The 24,763-nt window shown below is 41.9% G+C and overlaps 1 protein-coding gene across 1 annotated transcript; it reads right to left on the bottom strand.

Annotated features, from left to right (window-relative positions):
* Nucleotides 1-4,773: 4,773 nt before the first annotated feature.
* LOC117269088 (neurexophilin-1) lies at nucleotides 4,774-24,490 on the bottom strand. The gene is made up of 2 exons (XM_033645946.2): nucleotides 23,937-24,490; nucleotides 4,774-5,732 (listed from the first exon to the last, which is right to left on the bottom strand). The coding sequence occupies exons 1-2, from the start codon at nucleotides 23,991-23,993 to the stop codon at nucleotides 4,959-4,961; spliced, it is 831 nt and encodes a 276-aa protein (XP_033501837.1). The 5' UTR covers nucleotides 23,994-24,490; the 3' UTR covers nucleotides 4,774-4,958.
* Nucleotides 24,491-24,763: the final 273 nt, after the last annotated feature.

The following is a 24,763-nucleotide window of genomic DNA, read 5'->3' on the forward strand; positions in this document are numbered from 1 at the left end:
TCTTCTGTCTCCATGTTGACTTATTTGCTTCCCTTTCATCATCTCCGGCAAGGTTATCCCGAGGCAAGCAGCACTTTTATGGGAACAAGGGGGCGTAAAGGAGGGGTGGAGGGCCTGGCTTTGCCGCCAGCCATGCCTTAATCGATCTTGTTTAAAGGGATGTTGTGAGCTGAATGTTTGAACCCATCCCCTCGTTAACAGTTTTCTGGGATTTAATTAAGAAGTAGAATGAATTTAATGTCAATTACATCTGAAAATGAACGGAGAGTGTGAAGATGCACAACAAAGAAACCAAGAGTGAGAGGAGAAGGGGAGGGGAGGGGAGGGGAGGGGAGGGGAGGGGAGAAAGAGGAGGCTAATTAGAGGATGGAGTTGTGTTCATGCATCATCCCAGTTGAAACATTTCCTTCCTCTCCCTCTCAACCCCATTTTCCTCTCTGCTCCTTCTTCTCCTTCTATTTCTCTCTCTGCATGTATATCTGCAAGAGCCCTCAGCAAAAATTTTGTCACATCTTTTTCTCCGCCGTTGGCACACAGTATGGGTATGCAAATATGAGAAAATAGATACTTCAGCATTGTTGACACGCTCTTCCTACACATGAAGCAAAACCCGATATAAGACTGGAGTCTTTCTCTCTACAACCGAAGTGGTTTAAGTACTTGTGTGTACTTTATTGATTTTTAGAATGTTGAAAACCACAGTAAATGCCATCATATCATCCGTACAGTATATCAGCCACATGACATAGTTAAACAAAACCATGAGGAACAAAAAGATAAAACAGACGACCTCCACTGCATGACCCACATTTAAATACAACTTTATTCAGATCTGAGGACTCTTAGCTTTTATATATATATATATATATATATATTTATATGTATATTTATGTTTTTGACAGTCGAGTTTTGTTACTATTCTTTGCTGAGGGGACCAGTGTTGTCTTGCAGTCTCTAAGGCCAAATATCCACATGTCTGTTGGCATTAGATGGGTCAACAGTAAGGCTGCCGTCATAACAACATCGTCCATCCCGCAGCAGCATGACTGTCTGTTTAACTTAGTCCAGCAGCCTTTCTTTAAGTCACCCCGGAGAGAGGCGGAGAGGGTGGAGTCTCAGTGAGAGTATTGCTGTAAATCTGAGAGGATCCGTAAGGAGCAGAGTGAAGGGCTTCTTCTCAGCATGTAGCCCAAGATGTGTTCTTGTTTTTGTTTCTACATGAGTTCAGTGCTGTGGGCTCATGTTGCCCAGCTTTGATTCCAACATGTGTGAGTATCCAGCTTCTCTCCGGACACCCTGCAGGAGGCGGGGAGAGGAGTATTGAGGTTACTGAGGCATATCTGTGTCGGGCACTCCGTTGGCATGCTCTCAAGGAGATTTCATGTCCTCACAATCCAGGGGCTTATGTAAGATGCTTTGAACAGGAGAGAGGAAAATACCTAAACCAGCACATCTTAAGACTGTGTGTGCACACGCATTTGTTTGATGGGATATAGATAAAGAGAGAAACAGATAGATAGAGAAGGAGAGAGGGGAGTTCTCACTGCTGATGTTCAGTTGGCTCGGCATTAAGCTCACAGAGATTAGCCAGCTCAGCTCAGCGCTATGCACAGGAGGGCAGGCGGGGCAGCCATGAGGAACTACCCACAGCAGGGTTCAACGCCAGGGTAAGGGAGGTAGAGAGGGTATGGGGGCCCAGGCCAGTCAGCCGGGTCACACACAGGGAGAGGACAACAGCGTGAAGACGGTGGGGCGTATGGCTGAGTAATATATGGAGGTCTGGAGGGAAAAAGGGGCAGAGGGCTGGAGGGTGAGGAAATGAATGAACAGAGCAAGAGGCAGTGGTTCATTCATGCTGGTTGATGTGCATTTTACAAGCTTGGTATCTCATCCTGCAGACAGGACCTACATCTATATTGAATGTTCCACTTTGACTCTGTATACTTTCAAATAAAGACTGCATAAACAGTTCAACGTATCCTCAAACACCAGTTTGTATGATAGCTTATGAATAAGCGCCCCTACAGGCTTAGGTTAGGTTTAAAAGAACAACATTGATGTACTTAGGGTAACGTGACAACCTGATGTATATATGCTTAAAATAACCACCTCCCTATGAGGACTTCAGCCTTATTTGCACAGGACTACCTAGCTAACCCTGCCATGTTGGGACCTCTTGTCATTGGCTGCATTTGCAATCATAAATGAAAGTTTTGACTGAAATTTGGGTGCAAATTCAGGAGGCTCAATCTCGCTACAGAGCAGCACAGAGACCAATTTGCAGAAAAAACAAACTCCAATATGTCAATAGAGCAAAATCTCCGAAGATGATGGGTGATGAGTTCTGTTTGTTTAACCGACACTTAGAAACAGTTAACACTATATGCACTGTAGTGATGATGTGTACTGTTTGTGTCTGAGGGTCAGTAAACTGGGGTAAAACACATACTACACTTATCCTGTGCGAATGTGCCACACAAAACACAGATGTGGGGTATAATCTAAATCACATGATGTCCCCTGGTAAACTAGTCCTTTGCAAATAGAGCTTTTTGTATTTCTTCATGCTACATGTCCTGACCTCCTCCTTTGCCCCTATAGTATGACGTATATCACAGCCTCCTTACGTTGGTAATGTATGAATTGTAGTGCATTACTTTTCATAGGTATAACTACGATCAGTGAATGTGAGCAGTCTGAACAGTTACTGTGATGTGGCATAAATCAGACTCTGTCCCTACGGGCTTGTTAGTACAGTAGTTGGCACTCTGATTATCAGTAGCCTCTTCAGTAAAATCCCCTCTGTGAGGATTCTTGATTGTGAGACACTTAAATACAGACACATGTGTTGTCAACATAAATCGATGCATATATGAAATATCTGTTTCAATAAAACAATCACAACAGGAGGAGATGGAGGTTTGACGCCGGCCAGATGAACTGCCTTAATCATTGCTGTGGGTGGTGTAGCTGTCCGTCCCCTGCGGACGTGCTCGTGCCCTGCTGCCATTTGCTCTGTGCCGCAAGTTGATTAAGTCGCATATGGAGAGGAGCTACCCCCCTCTTTAAGAGTGAATTAAAAAATGCAGAGCTTTAATGTGGTCTTTGTTACTATCTTTAGCCTTATCACTGTGCTTTCCCTCAAACTCCTGCTCCTCAATCTCACACGGAGCGGCAAAGGCGATGCATTTATGTCTGGCCTCACAGTGCCCCCCACATGGTTACTGCTCACCGCTGCGCAGGTCCACCTGGGACATCGCTGCACAGTTCCAGCCAGGCGTACACAGATCTTGGCTAAATCCCTGATATCACAGCACATTAGTATCAAACAGGTTACCTGATCTCGCCGTTTAATGACTCTTCACACCTGTATTGTGTAACTGTCCAATGAGAAGTCATTGTGCCCTCATGAACAGGGTAACCTCTCACTAACAAAATGTCAGGCTACCTAATTCATGGCTCCACTGTGCACTTCTCTCCACTGATATTGTTTGTGAGAGTAACATGAGATGGGCCAGCCAGTGGCAATTTATCTTAATGAGAGCAGTTAACTCTGAGCTGAGCTTTGGCTGCTGGCTCCAAGCAGAAAAAAAAAAACCACAACCATCCCCATGAACGTCCTCTTATCCTCCTACCCGCTGACTTGATTTTTAGGAATACATTTCGCCCTCTCGTTGAAACCTTAATTAGTTCTAAAGGAGATTAAATTATATGTAATTATTATGATAATATTTTCATTTATTCAAGATAACGGGCCGACTTTAGTGAGCACAGTATTTGTCGGGAGAGAGCAATCTGCCTCACACAGTCAAAGTTATCAAGGCGTGAAATCAGGAATCCTGACGGCAACAAAATGTAATCTTTTTCATACAGAGGGGACAATAGAAGGAGCCGCATACTCTAAGTCTCCTTCTCCACTTTAATTAAAACAGCTCACTGAATCTCTCCCTCTCTCCCTCCCCCACCTCTCCCTCTCCCTCCCTCTCTTAAGTGTGGAGGGCCAATTCTATCTCTATGCAGAATCTAGTTACTTCCCTCACACTGAACTCGTCTTAAGCCCTGGCCCTGAATCTTTGTTGAGCAATTGCTTTTTCTTGCAAATTTTATTATTTTGTCTCCCCCTCTTCTCCCTCTTTTATTGAAATGGAGGTGACATAACTGAGAGATATACTGTGATTAGATTTGGCAGGCTGCAAACTACAATGACAGTGACAATGTGGGACGCTTACATGTGAGGACAGCGGGGGAGAGAATGGGTAGGACGAGGAACTTTATTTGGGGATGGACTTAAAGTTCAGATAAAAAAAGATGCCCTTTAAAAAGACTTTGAGTGTAACCTAAATGATCCTGTGGTCGGTTACATTTTACATTCACTTTACATTGCTCTTTGTGAGAGAAACAACACTTTGTGTTCCCTCTGGTAAGTTTTTAATCATTTACAGTGTGCAATGTTTAACACTGTATGATGTTTGTAATAAAGTCTGGATTTGTATACAACTCTCCGGTGAATCATATCACAGCATTTAAAAGCGCGCTTTCGCTGAAAAATGCTGCCTTGTGACTTTGCAAAAGAGCAATATAGTAAAGGGTGATTAAAAGGATATTCAGACAACATTCACAGATGACTTAATGGAGGAGAGAATTAGCTGGCGAGAAGTTGGCATTTAGAAACTGGGTTGAGGTAAGAATGTGCGTGTTTGATTTTCACTACCAGTCCAGTTAATGAATGCTGCAGTTACGCATTCCAAATGCCTCATTATCTGCATACTGTAGTTTTTGTTTTGCATATATGTTTTTACATCTTAGAATAGTCAGGCTACAGAGAGGGTTTTTTTTAAGGTGCCACAATGGCATAAAGGACGATTCACAGCCCTGGTTTCCTCCTCGTGTGTTGCAGTCACTCCTACTCACCCCCCTTTTCCTCTCCCCTCCCACCTCTCCTCCCCCCTAGAAGTCGTCTAGCCCGAGGGCAGGTAGGGCATCTCGTTATGGTAGTTGTAGTCCGGGCAAACCTTCTGGACCAGGCGGTAGTCCGTACTGTAGAAGGAAATGTAGATACAGATGACCTTGAAAGGCTTGGAGCAAATCCAAGACACGTGGCTCTGAATCTGCTCCTGGAAGCAGGTCTTGGACGGGTCATAGTTGCACAGCGAGGTGCGCTTGCTGCGATCCACCTTCTCATAGTCCACACGGCAGTTGAAGATCTTTGAGTCCTTGGGGTAGACCACGCTCTGGCGCTCCAGGTCAAACTCCACAGCCTTGACAGGTGGCACCAGGCTGACTGAGATGTTGCCTTGGCCCGTGGAGTTGTGGCGGAAGTAGACGCTGAACGTGCCGTTACCGTGGTCCACAATCTTGCCGGTGATCAGCAGGTTGAGCCTCACCGTCTTGATGTTGGAGTAGAAGTCTCCCCAGCCGAACATCTTCTTAAACTTGCCGGTTTTAACGATGGGCCGCCGTTTGACCCTGGAGCTGGAGGCGTCGGGTTTAAGCAGGTCACTGCCCAACATCTCCCAGAACTCCTGTTTCGAAAACTCCTGCTTGGAGAAAGGGACCGGGGAGCGGTAGGGCAGCTCTAGAGAGGTGGTGTTAGCAGCTCTGCTCTTACTGTGAAGCATCCAGCGGCTCAGGGGTGAGAGGGGAGCCTGCCCGCTCAGGAGGCCCACTGTCTTGGAGGAGTCGTCTGAAGAGCTCTTGGGGCTGGAGGAGTCGTCTTCTTGACCCAGGGCCACCTAGAGAAAAGAGGTGGAGGTGGGGATCGAAGGAGAAAATAGAGAAAGAAAAGTAGGCAGTTATCAGCAAGGTAGAAAGAAACGTGGACAGAAAACAAATTAAAGGCTTAATCGATACTTAATTTACCGTTCATACCTCTAGTGGTAGTAACCGTGACATTCTATCAATGTTATATATAAAAATAAATGGTTGAATTTTTGCAGGTATTGCTATTATTACATTCTTTTGTTTACCCCAGCCGTGAAAGAAAATACTCCTTTATGTCTAGTTTTCGCAGAGCTGATGTAATTCCCTAAGCTCCCTAGTAATGGGCTCATATGCCTCCTTCAAGCTACCGGAGGCCAGAGGGATCAAAGAACAGATTCAAACAGAAAATCCACACCAAAACTGAATTCACATAAAGCGTGTTACTCCTGTGGGCAGTTTAATCAATATTTCTGAGGGTGGACAATTTTCTACAAAGTCTATGATCCTGTAAAACAATAAAGCTCTGTCATTAAGAAATGCTTTCTAGAGTTGATTCTCTGACAACAGAGGTTGGAGGTTGATTTATGCACTTATAAAGTGTCTGGATGCACCAAAATGGAGCAGGATTCCTGCTGAAACATTCATTTCTACATTACCAAAACATCATCTAATGTATTATTTTAATAATTCATCTCATTTTCACTTAAACTAACTCAGAGAAGGTCACTTGAAGATCATCTAATTGGAGAGGAAATGTTCATATATAAAATCTTAAAGGGAGAAACTCAAAGCAGAGAGCCGACAAAGCTGTGTTCCCTGTTTTAAAGTGAGCTTTTTGCTTCTTAAGCACTGCGGTGTGAGTCTGAGAACAGGGGAAACTATTATTGCCTCGAAAGATTCGGTCGGAGGATCAAAGTGTTTGAGGAAGGGGAGCTGGGCAAGTGGGGGGGCCGGAGAATAAAGTGTAATGTCCAATTAAGACTTCCAGTGTTTTAATTAAAGAAAAAAAATCTGTATCGGCGCACACACAAAGCTGTCAGATGTTAACATCAACTGAGGGGAGGGGAAGAGGAGTGAGGGAGATAAGATAGTGCTGCTGTGCTCAGCAGTAGCTTTGTGAAGAGTGTGTGAATGTGAGAGCAAAGTAATGGATAATTATTCAACGGTAATGATCTATTAACAGGTTGCTTCTGTCCAATGCGCCATGGAAGTCGCAAGCATCACTGTGTCCTTTTGGGTTTGGCAGCTGAGAACACACACACACGTCGTTTGTGAATTTTGAGTTGTAAACGTGAACAATAAGTGATGCAAATGCGGGATAAATTTGTGTGTGTGTGTGCGCTCTACCCGGAGAGATTTTACAATGATGCATAATGCATGCATTTCTGTCTGTGCTCTGATCCATCTACTGTCTTGACTGCCAGGGCTTCCTTATACAGGCTTAGTCAGGATTATTAAGTCTGACTCATTTTTATTCCATTTTATGCAGGTTTTTCAAGCTCGCTCAGATTTGTTCACTTGCGCTGCAGTCAGTCAGCGGTATTGATTTTCTGTCTTTCTAAAAACATGTATTTCCTTTCATAACAACATGTATCGCATTTCAACTGCCTTGCGAGGATTCCCGCTGATATGCTTGTGGTCTGGTGTTTGGACTCAGATGAGAGGACTCCCCCTTTTCCACTTATCTGGCCCTATTACCACGGGGGTGTTAGAGGGCCAGACGCCCTCTCCTCTAGTTACCTGTCTGCTGCTACGCTACACTGCCACTCAGATCCTTCAGCCTCCCCGCGGGGGCCGATAACTGGCTTGACAAGGACTTCTTCCTCTTGACTCAGATAGGTCAGATAGCTTCTTTGAGAATCCCAAACTCATTAATAATGAACAGAAATTTGGAGGAGCTGAAGACATATCGATTTTAATCTTTTCAGATGTGTCTTTGTTTTTTCAGAGGGGGAGTTGAGGCCAGCGCAGGATGACTTTGATGACAAATACACAATTCCCCACGGCTTCTATTGAAGAACTAGTTTGTGTTTGATTTCTCTCCTTCAATGAGCTGGTTGCTGCTGGGCACAGAGGGTAGCACTCTGCCTGCCTCCCCAGATAGCACTTAAGAGCCCCTGCGGCGTCCTACAAAACGGCCCTTTAGGGTTCTTGAAAAATATGTCACTCTTGATTTCTATAAAACTGCCCCTTGCTTTTAAGATCCGGATCATTTTGCCAACGCCAACGCTTGTCTAGAGTGACTCTTAGATGGTCCCAACACACGTATTTGAGTGACAACGTATTGCAAAATGCTTTGCTTTAGCTTACACATTGAGCAAGGCATTGCTCCCTCTGTCTTGCAGAGTATTCATTAGAAAGCCTGAGAGGCAGGGCTGCAGGAGGGGAGATGAAGTGAGAATTGTGCTATTGTTGAACAGAAGATTTAAGTGTCTGGCACTGCTGGAGGTGTCAGATTCAGTGTGCAGCATCATTGTCAAAGACAAATGTTAAAATGAGCTTAATATGGCTCTAAAGAAAAGAAAGAAAAAAACAGAGTCAGAGCTGCAATTATTACTGCAGTGAGAGAACACATACTGTGTGGTTGTCCACACAGCCCTGATACCTTGAAATACTACTGTGGTTTCATTTCTGCAGGTAAAGGTTCTGTAGTATCGTTTTTACATACCATTTGCATGTTTTAAAACCCTAGGAGATCTGGTAAAGTCGGGCTGGGTGGTACACTCTTAGAGATAAGGATTCCAAAAGGGTTCCTCCTAATGGGCTGAGGTTCTACCCACAACAATTAGCTTCTGAGGAACCATTTTCTTAATAGAGGATTCAAGGGTTCTTTGAAAGACTTTGTTTATCTCTGTGCCCTGAAAAACAGGCTCTTGGAAAAGCTTGTGCCACAGTGTTGCACTAGCTTTTGAGAAGCTTTCTGTGCTTTCACATTGAAAACAATGGATATGAGGGCACAATAAACATGGCAAGTGTACAGGCTATTCCATTAAAAAACTTATCATCCAAAGTACCCTTTTTGGAAGAAAGGGCTCTTCAAGGATTGTTGAAAGCATGGGTGTTGTTGTTGTTCAAATGTATACCCATGTATTTTAAACATAGATGTATCTGGAATCATTTCATTTTAGTTGTATTCTGCCATAGTTGATGTGTTTACCATCATTTCATCCCATACAATACTACATGGTCTGCCAAAATTCTTTTTGTAGGGGTACCTGGTAATTGGTATTATGTATTCGGTTCTAGTTGAATTTTAGCTCTCAACTCCACTGCAGCGCCAAAGTAGTAAAAGCTGTAGTAGTAGTGATTTCACGACGAAATCTCCACCCCCTAAAAACGTAATTGTGAACCACGACTTTTGTGGGTTGCACTGGACCACATCAGCCCCAGCCCTTTAGAAACCTTATGAAGCCCAAGGCAGGTGGACGAAGTGGGGTGCTCAATGGAACCCTTCATTGATGGTTCTATGTATAACCCTTTATGTTGACAGTGAAGATTCTCAGACATCTAGGACATAGTAATCTTAAGTGTTATATCATAGGCAACTGGATTTGCATGAGGTTCTTGAAAATGTTTCGTCTCTCGTCCAAGAGGCTTCCTTAGTTCTAATGGAATGGTGTGGAGTTGCAGGCTTTAAACTCTGTATCTCCGAGTTGTTGACCCACCAAGCCATCATGTGTGTCTTTAAGGGAAGATGGTTCCAGGTCTGAAAACAAATGATTTTCAGGCTAAGTTTGTTTTGTTTCATGGAACGTTTATGTTGGGTTTTAGGTAGAAACCTCTTAAAGGGTACCAGGTGAAACCTTTATAAACTGTTCTACCAGGAGCCATAAAGGATTTTCCCATGAGGACAAGAGCCCTTTGTGGTTCTAGTTAGCACCTTTATGTCTTAGAGTCCATTGGTGCTTTTACAAAATAATAACACAATGAGATTTCTGATAAATAATCGTCAGTAATGTGGATTTAATGACTAAGTGGGTAAAGGCAAATAAAAGAACAGCTAAAACAACCTAGTAAGTTCAGAAAATTACATCACTTTACCGTAATGCAACATTTGAAACCAGGAACAGACAACACTTACAATTATATCCAAAATTTAAGACGATATCTAGTGTCATATCCCGATATAGATGTAATATCGATATATTTCCCAGTCCTATGGTAAACAATGATACTCTAAGGTCACAAAGGTCATATATTCTGCAGAACATATTTTTTCATCATTAAGTATTATACCAATCATCACTTTTACACTCCATTCTGAAAAACTGCACACTGCTACAACTCTCTCGCCACTCTGCATTTAACTAGGAGAGTATATGAGGTGTAAGATTTAACTATCAGCACGCTTCCAACTTTGACTTGTGCAGCGTAAGCAGGTTGAAATGGAGTAGAAACCCCCCTGAGTTCACTGTTGTTTTCACAATGCTAAAAGATTAATGCGTTGCTTCACTTTGGTGGAATATTTTCCAATTTTAGCATGCATACCCCGACACTGTTTTGTTAACAGTTAAGCGCTAATGTTGTCTGCTTTTTGTATTCATACAACTCACTTGCTTTCATATTTAAAACACAGTCCAAGAAGTCATCTTTTGATGATGCAACACAAATAATATCTGTTTTTTTTTTTTGCTTTTTTTTACAAAGACCTGTGCTGTCGCATTAAAGAAGTGATTTGTTGAGTTTTAAAAAGGGAAGAATTTCCAGGGCTGCAGCTGTAATGTCAAAGGTTTAATGTTCACTAGGTCAGTCTAAAATATGCACCATCTACACCATCTACATACTGTAACTGTAACTTTACAGTAAAAAGTTGCTTCGGAAGGCCAGAACAAGTGATTTTCCAACTAACTTTGTTTTGTTTCACGGAGCTTGGCAAGATGTATCCCAGCTTTAAGTACTGTAGGCAAAGTGTGGGCGATGGGCAATCAGGTCTTAGTGAGGGGGCGGAGGTTCGGGGTGATTTTGTCATTTGTCATGTGCGCTAAGTGAGTCAGTGAAACGGCTGGAGAGGATGGGAGGTGACTGCAGGCTCTGTCGCTGTGGTAATTGTGAGTCATTCAGCCTCAGTGAGCACAGGCCCCAGGCCTCTCTCCCAGCAGGGAGCGAGGGGAGGGGAGCGATCCTCACAAGCCTGCCAGCTCCACAGGCAATAATCAGCCTGTTACAGTGACAGGTACACCGTTTTAACCCCTTTCCCCCGGTGACAGAGGCACACACTATTGCCATAATGCAGCAGAGAGATCAGGGAGCCACTTAACTGAAATCTGTGCCATAACTCTCACAGAAGCAGGGGACTGGTGACAGACCAGTGTGTCAACCAAAGGATATTGTTCCAAAATTAGACTCCCACATGAATTTGCACTTTCAATTTTTGCATTTCAGACTTTATGTGTTAAATTCCAAGAAATGAACAAGGGTTTCAGATGAGCATGTTTCGGTTTAGAAATGTGGGAATTGGAGCTTAAACAGCAAGTGATCATTCATCCAAAACATTTTGATAATTGATTCATTGTTAATGTCATTTTTCTGGTTAAAAATACCAAACATTCTTTGGTTCCCGCTTCTTCGATGTGAGGATTTGGAGTTTTGTATCACTGTAAAAGAAATTTATTGGGCATTAGACTGTTGTTCGGACAAAACACAGCAATTTGAAAATGTCGCCTCGGGCTAAGGTTGTTAGAAGTATCAATACTTTGAACATTTTTTTAGTGCCACGTGTTTAAAATGATACATTCTCTGGAGATTATACATTTGATAGTATTGATATTAGAGAAAATACTGAACTACTGATTTACAACCCAAGTTTTAATTACTTTTTACATTGTTACAAATGTGTTGGCATCTGTTCAGTGACTTTTTAATAGCATACTTTTTTTTTTACTTCTTTTTTAATTTTTTTTTATCAAGTATCAAATGTTGTTTGTTCATACTAGTATAGTAACAAGTTTAAAATTCTGGTACCGTGATGACATTACCTTGGGCACAGAAAACCTATAGACTAAATAAATAGACTAAACAAAATTAATTAATTAAAGTAGCTGTAACCCTTTTTTTATCATAAAAACAGGTAAAATGACTATGTTTAATGTGAAAGTGGTCCTTCAACATAAAGAACCTACAGTGAATTATCACCTGATTCACAGATTTCTCTCAGCTCGATGGAGCATTTTAGTGTCTCTCAGCTTATTGTTTTGATTTTACAGCCGCAACTCTTGCTGTTTTGTTTCACTCTCACTGCTCTCAGGGTGTTGTTTTTGACTGGTTTCACCAACTCTAACAACTAACTGTGCACTACTAACTGAATATTTTAAACAATTACTATACAAATACTAATTTTCCTCTCTTCCGCTCTTTCTTGCTCTCTCTTATTGCCAGTGTTTACTACAGTCAATTAGCTGTTTTCTGCTACTAACTAAGAATAGAAAAGTTGTCGTTGTCATGTTCTTCTCCAGAGCCTTTGTGCTCCACTGTCTCTCAGATTAACTGATATCGCAGCGGTGCCTGGACAGCGTGACGTGTGTGGTTGTGCTGCTGCCGTGGTCCTGCCAGATGCCTCCTGCTGCTGCTGCCATCATTAGTCATTAGTCATACTTCTACTGTTATTATACACATATGACTATTGTCACACATGTATACTGCCAGATATTAATACATACTTTCAACATATTGTACCACAGTAGCCAGAACTATAACTATAATATTATTACTTTCAATAATGTTGTTGTAAGCTACTGTCATTACCTGCATCTCTCTCTCTCTCTCTCTCTCTCTCTCGCTCTCTCTCTCTCTCTGTCTGTCTCATTGTGTCATGTGGATTACTGTTAATTTATTATGCTGATCTGTTCTGTATGACATCTATTGCACGTCTGTCCGTCCTGGAAGAGGGATCCCTCCTCAGTTGCTCTTCCTGAGGTTTCTACCGTTTTTTTCCCCGTTAAAGGGTTTTTTTGGGGAGTTTTTCCTTATCCGCTGTGAGGGTCATAAGGACAGAGGGATGTCGTATGCTGTAAAGCCCTGTGAGGCAAATTGTGATTTGTGATATTGGGCTTTATAAATAAAATTGATTGACTGATTGATTGATTGATTGATTGATGTTATAGACTTGTCATAGAAATTCCAGTATTGTAACAAAACCACTGCAGACAGAAAAAGTTAGCCACTTGCTAACATAATGGTGCATTTAGCAGCTAAAGAACCAGATATTTCCCTCAGGAGGTGGGGGAGACCAAAAACAGAGCTAACAAAAGTGTGAACATTGGATTTATATCCATCAGGTGGGCAGATAAAGTATACGACTCCAGATTAATGCTAATGTTGCCTCATATCCGCTGGAGGTGTAAAGAGGCAACTGTTTGCTAACAAATTCACCATATCGGGTTTTTGGTTTTTTTTCAGTTATATAAGATTTTGACTTATACTTGTAATCATATTTTACATCGTTATATTACCATGTCTTTTTGAGTAAAAGATCTGAACATTTCTCTCCCCCTTAAAATTGAAATGCACAGTCTTTACATCGCTGCCCCCAAGTTATTGCATGTTTAAATAAAAACAAAGTATAAAGCAGATTAACAAATACTGAAAATAGTGTTAGTTGCAGCACTAATGGGGTCTGTGGTGCAGGGCTTTATTTCATTAATTATTTTTTATTGTTATTGCTATGTAATAAAAGCTATTTTATTGCTTTTATTGCTTTCTTACTGTGATATACAATATGTATCGCAGTAATCACTGATTGGTTCAATGGCAGGACAAGACATTTAGGGATCTAGGTTAAACATTAATTTGGTTTAATTTAGATGTCTAACCATAATTGTTTTTACAGCTTCTTAACGACAAAATGTAATGTACGTGTAGAACCACACTTTGAAATCTAAAAAAAGTCTTAAACTGCAAATGCTTACTACTGTACAAAGTGTAGTGTAGAGTATGTCTTTGGTGTGATGTGTGTTATGAGTTTGAAATTGTATTTTTATGGCTGCATGATCTGGATTAAAGTAAACTGATTGATTGATACGGGGAATCCTCCTATAGAGCCACCCAGCGGGGCTGAAAGCATGTGTTGGTCCTGTGGAGCTGACAAGTTCAATAAGCACTCCATTTTCCTCTGGCTGTTGAGTTGAAATCTTCATCTCTAATACGACATCAATTTTTAATTAAAGACCCAGGCAGCTCAGATTTCTTAAGTGTTCGTCAATGCTTTATTCTTTTTTTTTCCTCTTCTGTGTCTGCTCTCCCTGTCTCCAGATCTAATATGCTCACTGCAGGAGACTTCTCTGTTACATGATTAAAGACTGAAAATGGCTGTGCCCTTATAACTAATTATTTTTCTGGCTAGTGTAGATCCAAGAAGAGGTGAGGGAGGGAAAGGTAATTTCACAAGAAACAAGCCATTTGACTCTTAATGAATAATTTACTCCTTCTTCTTGGGGGTCACTGGAGCTTAGATCTGCAGCGGGTGAACAAACACGCTACACTTTTTTATTTTAAACTCTTTCCCTGATCTATTCTTTCTCTCTGCATCCTCCACGCCTGCTTCCCAGCTCATTTTGGACAGGTTCAGTTGTGTGGTCCCGCTGGAGTTAGGCTCATTTTGTATGCTCAGAAAGAAGCTGGCTTCTGAATTGGCTATCAAATTTTTTACATTATAAGATATTGACAAGTTGGCGGTGAGAGGTGGGTGGAGAGGGGACTGTTTCTCCCCAGTCTGTCCCCAGAGAGCAGGAGCAAAGCATGCACTGATGGGGCAGAGCTGATTAAAGCACTGCTTCAGTATTCACACCTGTCTGGTAACAGCTGAAAGGACTCTACAACTGTCTAATAGAGGTTCAGGAATAAAAACCTTCAATTCACTGGCATCTTATCAAGGGCTGTTTTCTGACTTAATGCTGCAGTCTGTCTGTCAGATTTTGAACACCCGCCCAGGAGCTTAAAAGCACGAATACCTGAACAGTTGCCAGTTTCAATCCTCAACAATAAAAGCAAATGAATTATGCTTTCTTGTGTATGAAATTGCTTCAGTAAAAGTCAAATCAAAAGACAATGGTGTAACTGTGCAGCTTCCATCTGGGAATGTGTGTAACTGTGTGAACAGGCTCCAGTCACACTTACAGTAGCACGTAAAGGCCATTAGTAGACACCTTTAAATACAGATGGGATTGCATCCCAGAATCCGCTGGGACTCCATCACTTCTGTGACATTTAGAGGTGGGCCAGATGTGTCCACATTTGGATGGTGAACACGAATGCATCTCTGATAGTTTTGAAGCTCTGCCTGGCTTTGCAGGATGCATGTGAGACTACATTACGCCACACACAGCTCGGACAACAGCAAAGCGCCAGACTGCCGCAGCAATTTGCTTCTTTAGCTGAAGTCGAATTTTTTTTCTGTTTAACAGCAGTCTTTAATGGATAAAACCAAATGTGAGCGGGGAGGTGAAATCTGATCACAAGTGCTTACTTGTGAAACATTTGACACGCATCCTGACAACAGGTGTGAACTGCAGCCCGTCTCAACTGCATTGCAATGTCATTAGAGGAAAGGATGCTGTGCGAACAATTAAAACAACATATGTGTTAAATAATACTTCACCAACTAAATAATCATCTATACATCAATTATTCACCCTGTGAACCCACTGAATTTGTGAAGAAAACTTTTTTCTTGCATGCCTTCACAGTGAACGAAGAATCCAAAACAGTGAAAATTCTCAATTAATTGAAATCAATTACTTTACAAATTACGCAGCTTGTGCAGAACAATCCAAGTCATATGTTCAGTACTTCCCAAACACATGCACTTTCTCTGGAATGCACGAGCAGAGTTCAAATGCACGCACATGCCAATCAAACTACTTGTACACGTAAGTCTTTTAAATAGTAAGGTTTTAGTGAAAATGTGTTTGTGTTACTGAGCATACGACTGGATAAATGAGACTTAGATTATACTGCACAAGTTGTGCGAGAGTTTTTTAAACTGATCTTTTGATATAGTTTTGCTGTTGTTAAACCCAATCACCTATGGCTTCAATTCATCAAAAATGATTATTACGTTTTTGGATTCTTCGTTTACCACAAAGTCATGCCAGAATAATTAATAATAATTCAATAATTCAACGTAACACTGTGCAAGCAACTGATATACAAATAGTCATTTTGGGGGTGTGACCTCTAGCAAAGAAAGTGTTGTGTGCTGTTGTTATCCTGCTACAAAAGTGAGGAGCTTGGGGTGGATGTTTGGACATACAAAGAACGTGGCATGGCAGACTGGTCTGTCTCTTACAAAGAGACACTGTTGGTTTCTTTTAACTGTGCATGCAACCCTTACATAAAGTAACACTTACCTTTCTGGAAATTCTATGCTTTTCTCTGTTTAGGTTAAAATGCTATTAATAAGCTGATGGCACACTGAAATGCAAGTGAATTCCACCAGAGATAAAAACTCATAATTATACCAATCTCATATGGTTCGAAGAAAACTCCGACCAATCATTGCATTTGGATCGAATGCAATGATTGGTCACATTGGCCCATTGGCCGAGCGTCTGTCTTTCCTACGTGGAGGCCTCCCACTGATGTAACCGCTCACGTAACACCCCCCCCCTATTTTTTCTTAGTGCTGTGTGAAATGTAAGAAAGGTAAGAGTAGCTTTAACCTTAACTTAACCTTAGCCAAATAGCTATAATTGCCCTTAAAGGAGCAGTGTGTGAGATTGAGTGGCATCTAGCAGTGAAGATTGCAGATCACAGCTGAATCTTCTTCAATATGCCAAATTTGAACTCCTGGTTAGGATTCCTTCAGTGTTCATTGTTTGGGAGGTTTTTATGGGGAGCCCAATTAAACACAGTAAAACACTGAATAAAGCAGTTTTACGTCAAAAATCAGTGAGAGGGGCTTCTATCTGTGGGACTGCTTACTACGGTGGCCGATGTGACAATCTCTGTGGATGAGGCCCCGTTCCCTATGTCGAAATAAATGGCTCATTCTAAGGTGACAAAACTATTTTCAGGGAATTATACACTAAAGAAAACATACTTATTGTATTATATTCCATTTCCTACACACTGGACCTTTAACTACACAGGCAACAGCTGAGAAAACAGTCGCCTTTTAATAACAGAAAAATATATTTGTGCTTGAGGTCAGTGAGCCTTTCCCAAACAGCAAACACTACAGCTCCTACAGGGTCACTGTGAAGCGGGGCATGGGGAAGTTGGTGCATGCTCACACGGTTAAAATAATTGCTAGACGTTGTTTTCTTATATTGTACAGCAACACATTCTCAATTCAATTCAGAAATCACTGTGCTCTGCAAGAAATGTTCCTATTATCCATTTATTACACTTGAAACCGTCTTCTTTCAAGCTCAGCCAAATTCCCTGATCCCTGTGGCTGTGCACTGCTTTAATTGGTATCCCCCGTAAAGACCCTCAGCGGGCCCTGTCTGGACATGTGCACCACTCTGACCCTGAAAATCACTGTACCGTCGCTGGGCAGCACGCTGGTGAACTGCACACTACATGTTCATCCACGCAGAACAGACTGTTTACAGATTGTGAGAGAATATAAATGGGCTTTTGCTTCCCTGTTTCATTCTGATGTGGTGTCCAGCAGCTCCAGTCCCGCCACGATGAGGTCAGCGTGGACCTCAGAGCCTGCGGCATCAGAAAAAGCTTCACTTTCCTTCAGTGTTAAACTGCGCTGACAGCCTGATGTTCCCTTTTCAAATAAACCCACGTCCCTTGGTCCCACATCGCCTTTTCTAATATTGTTTGGATGCCTACTTGAAATGATGAAAAATTTATTCTATATTGACACTTTCCACAACATTTTCACAACGCAGTAAAACAACTTTTACTATTGTCAGTTCCAGCAGAAGCTCTCTGAAATTAAAACGTCTGTTATGGATTTTCCCATCCTTAGTTATTCCTGCGTGTGAAAGTCAAGCGCATCTTTATCTGGATCCCCCGGGAGTTATACCCACTCATTCTACCCAAGGCTACGAGTCATTTTTCTTTAAGCTGTGTGCACTGTAATCCACCCTTCACTATCCGTACCAGCAGACAAACCTACAGATTTTCTTCCAGGATCTGCTCTGTCTCCCCTGCAGTCTCCCAGAGAGCAATGCCACAATAAATTGTGCTGGTTTTGAGCAGACAACGTATTCTGTCTCAGGACAGCTCGGCGCTTCACTATGAAGGGCTGTCAGTGTGTCAGGGAGCGTGCGTTCTCTCGGTCCGTCTCTCTCAGGCTCTCTCTTTCTGTCTGTCTCCGTCGTGGGGCTGCTGGGAGCCTGAGGGGGGAGGAGGAGGGGCGGGAGGACAGGCAGTCCCCCCACTGGCTTCCTCAGCGGGTGGTCAGAGGAAGAGAGGTGCACCTCTGGGGTCACTCTCGCTGTGGTTGTGCATAACTCAAGCTGTTTTACACCGTGGGCAGAAAGCCACAGAAGTTGTCCATTATGACACCAGCAGGCCTGCTCATTCACTTCTTCATGTTTATATATTGTTTTTGTGATTGCCTTCTGTTTCTTTTCTTATTTGAAATATGCAAAAAATGGACATTGATGTAAAAAGTCAGAGCAAAATAGGTTAAAGCAGAAAGAAGGAATCATAGTTACAGGTGTTCTGACAGAGTCAAACAAATCCAAGATGCCATTCAAGAGAACACATCACATTTACGGAGACAAATAACAATCACGCAATTATCTGCGCAAACCAACTTCTTTTATAATTTTGGATCCAAGTAAAAACAGTACAAGCAGCTGGCGTTCTAAATCCAGCATTTGAAGTTGCTGGTGAAGCTGAGTGTTCTTGAAACAATGATGACTGAACAATGTGCATTTTGTGGATTCAGAAACAGTGGCCACAGCTCAACTTGTAAAAAAAGTAAACCAAATATTATTTTCTCCGTTAATTCAGTAATCTAATTTGTTCTATCAACGGTTCAGTTTTCTATTTGCTTGTTTTGTTCCACCAGTAGTCCAAAACCAAAAGATATTAATTTAACTGTTAAATTAAACAAAGAAAAATGTAAATCCTCACATTTTGAAAGTCTGGAAAAAAAGATTAACAAAATATATTTTGACTAATTGTTTGATATACTAATAGTTGCTGTTCTATAAATGGCCACCAGTGTGGTTCCTGTATCATATATAAGATAAAACCATGAGAAACAGCTTCTTTTTTATCCAGCTGTGCATTGTGTGTGCTCACTCAAGCTATATTGCAATCATCCTAACAATGGCTAACAAGGGGAGTGCAAATTATTGTGCAACCCCCTTATGGTGGAAAGTACACGACACATGTCACCGTCACAATAAACTGTTCTGTCTGCTTCCACTGTGGTTCTGCAGCCGAACCCTCCTTTATAATAGAAATTTGACAATTATGAATGGGTTTTGTGTTTCCTGCGTCTGTGTGGGATGTGAGGTGGAGAGTAGAAGCTTATGAGCTCTGACATGCAGATTGCAACAGTGATGGCGAGGAGGGAGGCTCAGGAGAGCGAGAAAGCCCCCTCCCAAAAAAATAAATTAGCATTCACTCTGCTGCTGCTGTCTCACATTTGTGTCTGCGTGCAATATATGCTTTATCAGAGAGAGTTTTTTTCTATTTGTTTTCTCAGGATTAGGGTGGTATTTCTGCTTAGCCGGGGATGTATCTGGGTGGACAAGGTCAGCAACCCTGCGAGGAGGACAGGTATCTAAGAAGCATGAATCTAAGGCTTTGTGACAGGCCAAAACGCAGACAGGAGTCTGATGTGGTTAGAATTAGCGCCAGGCAGCCTCTGCTTTTTAATCTTACACACAGATATTAAGGTTTGCACAGTGTGTGTCTGTGCATTGTTGCACCATGCTGTCTGGTGGAGTTCCCGGCAAACTACAGGCCGTTGTGCTTAGATTGCTGCGCCTTTTGTTGTCTCAGTTGTGGTGCTGCTACATTGTGTTTCAAGTGTCCCTTTGCTGTGGTGCTCTCTGTGCAGCCTAATCACAATCCTGTCTTTGTCATGAAAGGGACTGTGGCTCTGTGAAGCTCTCAATGTAAGAACTTGTAATTTGTTTTTAATTGACGTGCTGTGTTGAATAAGTTTCTTTGCTGATGGCAAAGTCAAATAGAGGGTGGAGGTACAAGTTTAGGAGTGGGAAACTAAATGCTGTGACAGCACCGGTTAGATTTTTCATGAATTCATACGAGTGACATGCTTTCTTTATATTTTCGAATTGCCTCCGTACAAAAACCTTGGAATATGTATGAATGTCTCCAGCGAAATTCAATCTGCAAAAAGTGACATTCTGAGCAGGGCTACAGAGGTGAAATTCAGCTATCAAGCGCGATGGTCAGCGTCTGCGTCTGCACTGAAAGCAATCAGAGGGAGTATAAAGCCATCCTGTCTCTCATGGCCACAGAGGAGGCTACCTGAGGGCTCATCCCTTCCAGAAAAATTCTTGTGTGAAAGAGCAGCTGTGAGCTCAACGTGAGAGCGCATGAGGAGTCGAGCTCCTGCATCCCCGCCGATCTTTACCACATGAAGGTTACAGCACATGCAAGGTCAGAATTCCTTAATTAATGGGCTCTTTTGTGGGTGTGCGTGTGTTTTAAGCGCACAAGTTTATGTCTCCTTGTTGAGCGAAATTATAATTATGATTAAAACCGATCTGAAATGACCAGGCATGTTGATTAAGAGCAAAAATGTTCTTCTGGGAACAGTGTGAGTGATTTTGGAGCAATTGCAGTGGAGAAAGTCTGCAGTTCGCTGGGGTAGACGAGTTCAATGCCCTGTTCTGCTGCACTTCATTCTCCTGCTTGTAGTTATTCAGATGGTTGACCTCACCCCTCCCAGATTTTTCACCGGCTGGTCTGGGGATTCAGATTGTCAACCTTGTGCTGAGCACGGTTCAGCCACACTGCTGCAGTCGTAATTATATGCGGATTAAGTGTGTTTTCTTTGGATGCTTTTGTGCAAAGGGAAGAAAGAATCTTGCGAGGACTGTCAATGAGGTGTGTAAACCTCTGAGGCAGATGTTTAACTCATTCCTTTTTTTAGCACTTTCTCTACACCTCCTCTCACTTCCTCCATCACTACTCTGTACCTGCTCTGTTTTCTGTGTCAACTTATCTTGTAGAGCCACCTGTCTTTCCTTGGCGCTCGCATCTGCTGCATCTGTTAAGTGATGAATTACGTCCTTACAAAGACTGTAACTTTCACATTAGAACTGAAACGATTAAACCATTAAGTGACTTATCATTAGAGCTGCCGATTAAGTGTCAACAATTAATTTCATCGCCAGCTAATTTGATAATTGATTGATCGGTTTGAGTGGTTATTGAGGAAAGAAAAAAAAGTCTCTGAATTCCAGTTTATTAAATGTGAATATTTTCTGGTGTCTTTACTCCTTTATGACAAAACCATTTTCTGACATTTTATAGAGAAAACGTCAAACTGATTAATCGAGAAAATAATCAACAGATTAATTGACAATGAAAATAACCGTTAGTGGCAGCCCTACTTACTGTACGAGCAACTACTACTTTGATTATCGGTTAATCATTGAAGTAATTTTGATGTCTCCTGATTCCTAAATGTGACACTTTGCTGCTTTTGCACATGAGCACTTTTCACAGTAATTGAAGTGTCGTAAACCAAATAATGAATCACTTACTCATGCCAATAAAATGCAAATTAATCTATAATGAAAACAATTGTTAGCTGCAGCTATATTAAACATATTGGCTCTTTCTAACCAACAGCTGACCGCTAATCACACCGACAGCGAAAGGACACTAAATATCAAACTACCCTCCTTATTATCCTCCTGATACATGCACATCAGCCACTTAGCTCACTTAAACAAACCCCGTCAGCCTGTTGAGCATCACAGAAGAAAAATAATTCTCACTGCTGCCAAAAATAAACACAATTTCTCAAGCAGTCAATTATACAACTGAGATGGTTTTATATTATTCATAACCCTCTATTCAAATACAGAGAATAATTAACATTTGAAACACATCATTCATCACATAAACAACAATCAGAGTGGCACCTAGTGTTAATAGTAGTCTATATTAGCAGTCATTTGCAAGAGGCCCCTCGAGACCTAAACCCTCTCTGAGAATTGCGGAGCTATTACAACAGAAAATCATCCAAATTGAATTTTAATGCATAGTAGGCTTATGCGATTATTAATCACTACTCTGTAGCATAATAAAAAGTTACTTAATTTATTAATTGCTCCATAATTTATCAATGTCACGGGGCTAATGAATTACCCCAGATCTCCTGCTGAGGGATGTCATGTACGTTTTTCATAGATACATGGTCTGGAGAGGGAGAAAAAGGCCCCAATTAATTTCATTATCATTAGCCACAGACCTTTTGGGTTACAATAGGCTGTAGCCCTGCAGCTCACAAAAAATGCTCCCACAACCAAGACAACACAAGAGTGAGTGTTAAGCCTATTATCCCACACTCTTGTATCTAGTTATACAACGGCTGAAAAGGCGCTCATCCCCCATATTTTAAAACAGCATGTGGTCCCTTCTCTCTCTCAGATCTGTTGAAAGAGCTCTAAATAAATCTGTGTGTGTTTAGTCTTTTACAACCCCTGTCTGTTAGACCCTCAAATCACCAAAAGGGCCATTACTTCCCCGTGAGCACCTGAATAATACGTTAATATGAAAACCACAAGGTCATCCTTGAAGGGATGCCGACACAAACGGGTGCACAGAAAAAAACACACTCAACCTCGCTTGAATATTGCTGCCACACTGATGTGTTTTTTGGAGCTTGCTCATTTCCTGGGCCTGTGAAACTCAGCCCAGGGGTTTCCGAGCAGAAGGGTGTTAAAGTTTTCTCATGTGAATCAAGAGCTGATTTCTCATTAAAGGCTGCTTTTTAATAAATCTGCGAGCGTACATGAAAGAGGAGTGGGTGATCCAAATTTTGATAGTGTGGTTATGTAATGTTGGAGGTATTCATTAAGACTGCGGAAATGGTTCGTGTTTACACATCTGGTGTCATAGGTCAGTGAGGGTCCTTGGGGAAGGTATCACGGTTTAGTTATATACATATATACATATATATATATATATATATATACATATGTGTATATATATATATATATGTACATATATACTGGAGGTTTGTAGTAACACTTCATGTATTATTAGTTGGCTCAATTAGAGAACAGAGATTCTAATGAGATGTTTCACTGCAGTTCAAAGTTATCTCACCAGCCACAGTATAAATTCTGTGTTTAAACATATCTGACGAGTCCTCAGAATAAAGACTTTACTAAGAAGAGCTGCTCATCTTATCTTTCTGTAGATCTCTGACATGAAAAGTACTCCATCATCTTGCTGTAGGATCTGTCCCACACCCACATGTCCATTACCCTACAACCTGATGGTGCAACTGATTGTAGCAGATAAAAAATATGTTGTGTCTTGTCTAATTTTTTTTATTTGAAGCCAGGTGTGTGGGCTCCTGCAGGGTTAACCACTTTCTTCAGTTTGCATATACATGCTGTTGCAATTGGCTGATACAAGTTATAGTGAAGTATATTAATTGCACAGATGTGAAACTGCTGAAAGCTTTCACATTATTTTGCCTTTTATTCTTGCTCCAGCTAAAAGTGGAGGGTCACACCTGCCTGACACATGTCCACTTTTAGTGTAAATATTCTGGTGAAAATTCTGACTTTCATGTGCAGCTAGATACTTTATAGTAATCCAATAATGTAGAAAGAATGATGCGTAAAAAAACTCTGATAAAAAAATCAGAGCACACTGATGATGGACACCGGCGGCACGCTGCGCTCCGCACGTGTCCGCTGGGAATATAGTGCACCCGCCGCACCTGAGCCGAGCAGGGTCACACTGACTGCTATTTACCTCATAATTATAAGTTCGAGGCAAAATAACACAGACATCAGCACAAATGCGTTTGGAAGCAGCGGACAGAGCACAGCAGGCGAGTATTATCTCTGCATCTCTGCAAGAAACACAAATGACCTGCACATCTGCTCATTTATCATTTTGATAAAGCATCGCCTCAGATATCACTTCCACATGTCTGTCCGCACAATTTCAGTCGACTTATAATCGCGAGTTTGTAAGTTTTTTGGTGCAAATGAGGTGCAGACACCTTTTCGTACCTCGTGACGCAGGCACAAGGTGTTAGATGGATAAGAAAAGGTAATTTGGAGCAAGATGCGTAAAGACTACGACTCTTTTCTTACCAAACAAGCAGTTCCGTTGAGGAGGAGTAAGATGAAGCCGCGGTTGGGACACATCATTCCGGCGCGTAAAACCCACAGCTCCCCCTCCCCGGTGGCAAAAAGACAGAAATTAAAAAACTCCCGCACACGGGCTTTTCCTCCTTCAGGAATATGTTCTTCCTCCGGCACCGGATCCCTCTCGGCTGACGCACGGTCCCATGTCCAAAGCAGGCTGAACTGCAGCTTCCACAAACCTAAAGAAACCCCGCTGGAAACCACTTGGAGTCACCCCCCCCCCTTTTTTTGTCTTTTCTCTCTTTCCCCCCACCAATCCCGGGTTTGAGTCAAATTAGTTGTGGTATGAGAAATCCATCAATATGCGGTATGCTGTTATCATCCATGCAAACAAACAGAAAGAGATCCCAGCTCAGAGTGAAATGGGTTGACTGGGAAGTGGGTAGATCATATCTGGTCATCGGTGCCAGTGGAGATCCTGGAGTGATGGAGCTGCAGCCTCCTGCAGGAACTGAGCGATGCTGAGACTGGTAAGAGCGAACACACGTTTTAACAGTTTCTACTCTCTCTCTCTCTCCCTGTCTCTCTGTATGTGCCTCTCCCCTCTTCTCTCCCCACGAATCTCTTTTCTCTCTCCCCCCTTTCTCTCTCTCTTCCCCCCTCCCTCATCTCTATCTCTCTCCACCTATCCAGCATCTCCCTCCTTCTCTCTGTCAGCCACTTTCTCTGATCCCATCCACTTAATTCATTCTGCATACAATCAAATAAAAAAACAATTAAAATGAATAACCAGTAGCTACACAATAAACATCTGTTCCACTTGTATGAGTACA

The sequence above is a fragment of the Epinephelus lanceolatus genome, chromosome 18 (assembly GCF_041903045.1).
Source record: "Epinephelus lanceolatus isolate andai-2023 chromosome 18, ASM4190304v1, whole genome shotgun sequence".
In the NCBI taxonomy this organism is placed as follows: Eukaryota; Metazoa; Chordata; class Actinopteri; order Perciformes; family Serranidae; genus Epinephelus; species Epinephelus lanceolatus.

Excerpts from the sequence above, each read along its gene's own strand:
- LOC117269088 (XM_033645946.2), bottom strand. The coding sequence starts at position 23,993 with ATGATGTGTCCCAACCGCGGCTTCATCTTACTCCTCCTCAACGGAACT. Across the intron at positions 5,733-23,936 it reads TCAACGGAACTGCTTGTTTG|GTGGCCCTGGGTCAAGAAGA; the intron begins GTAAGAAAAGAG and ends TCTTTTCTCTAG.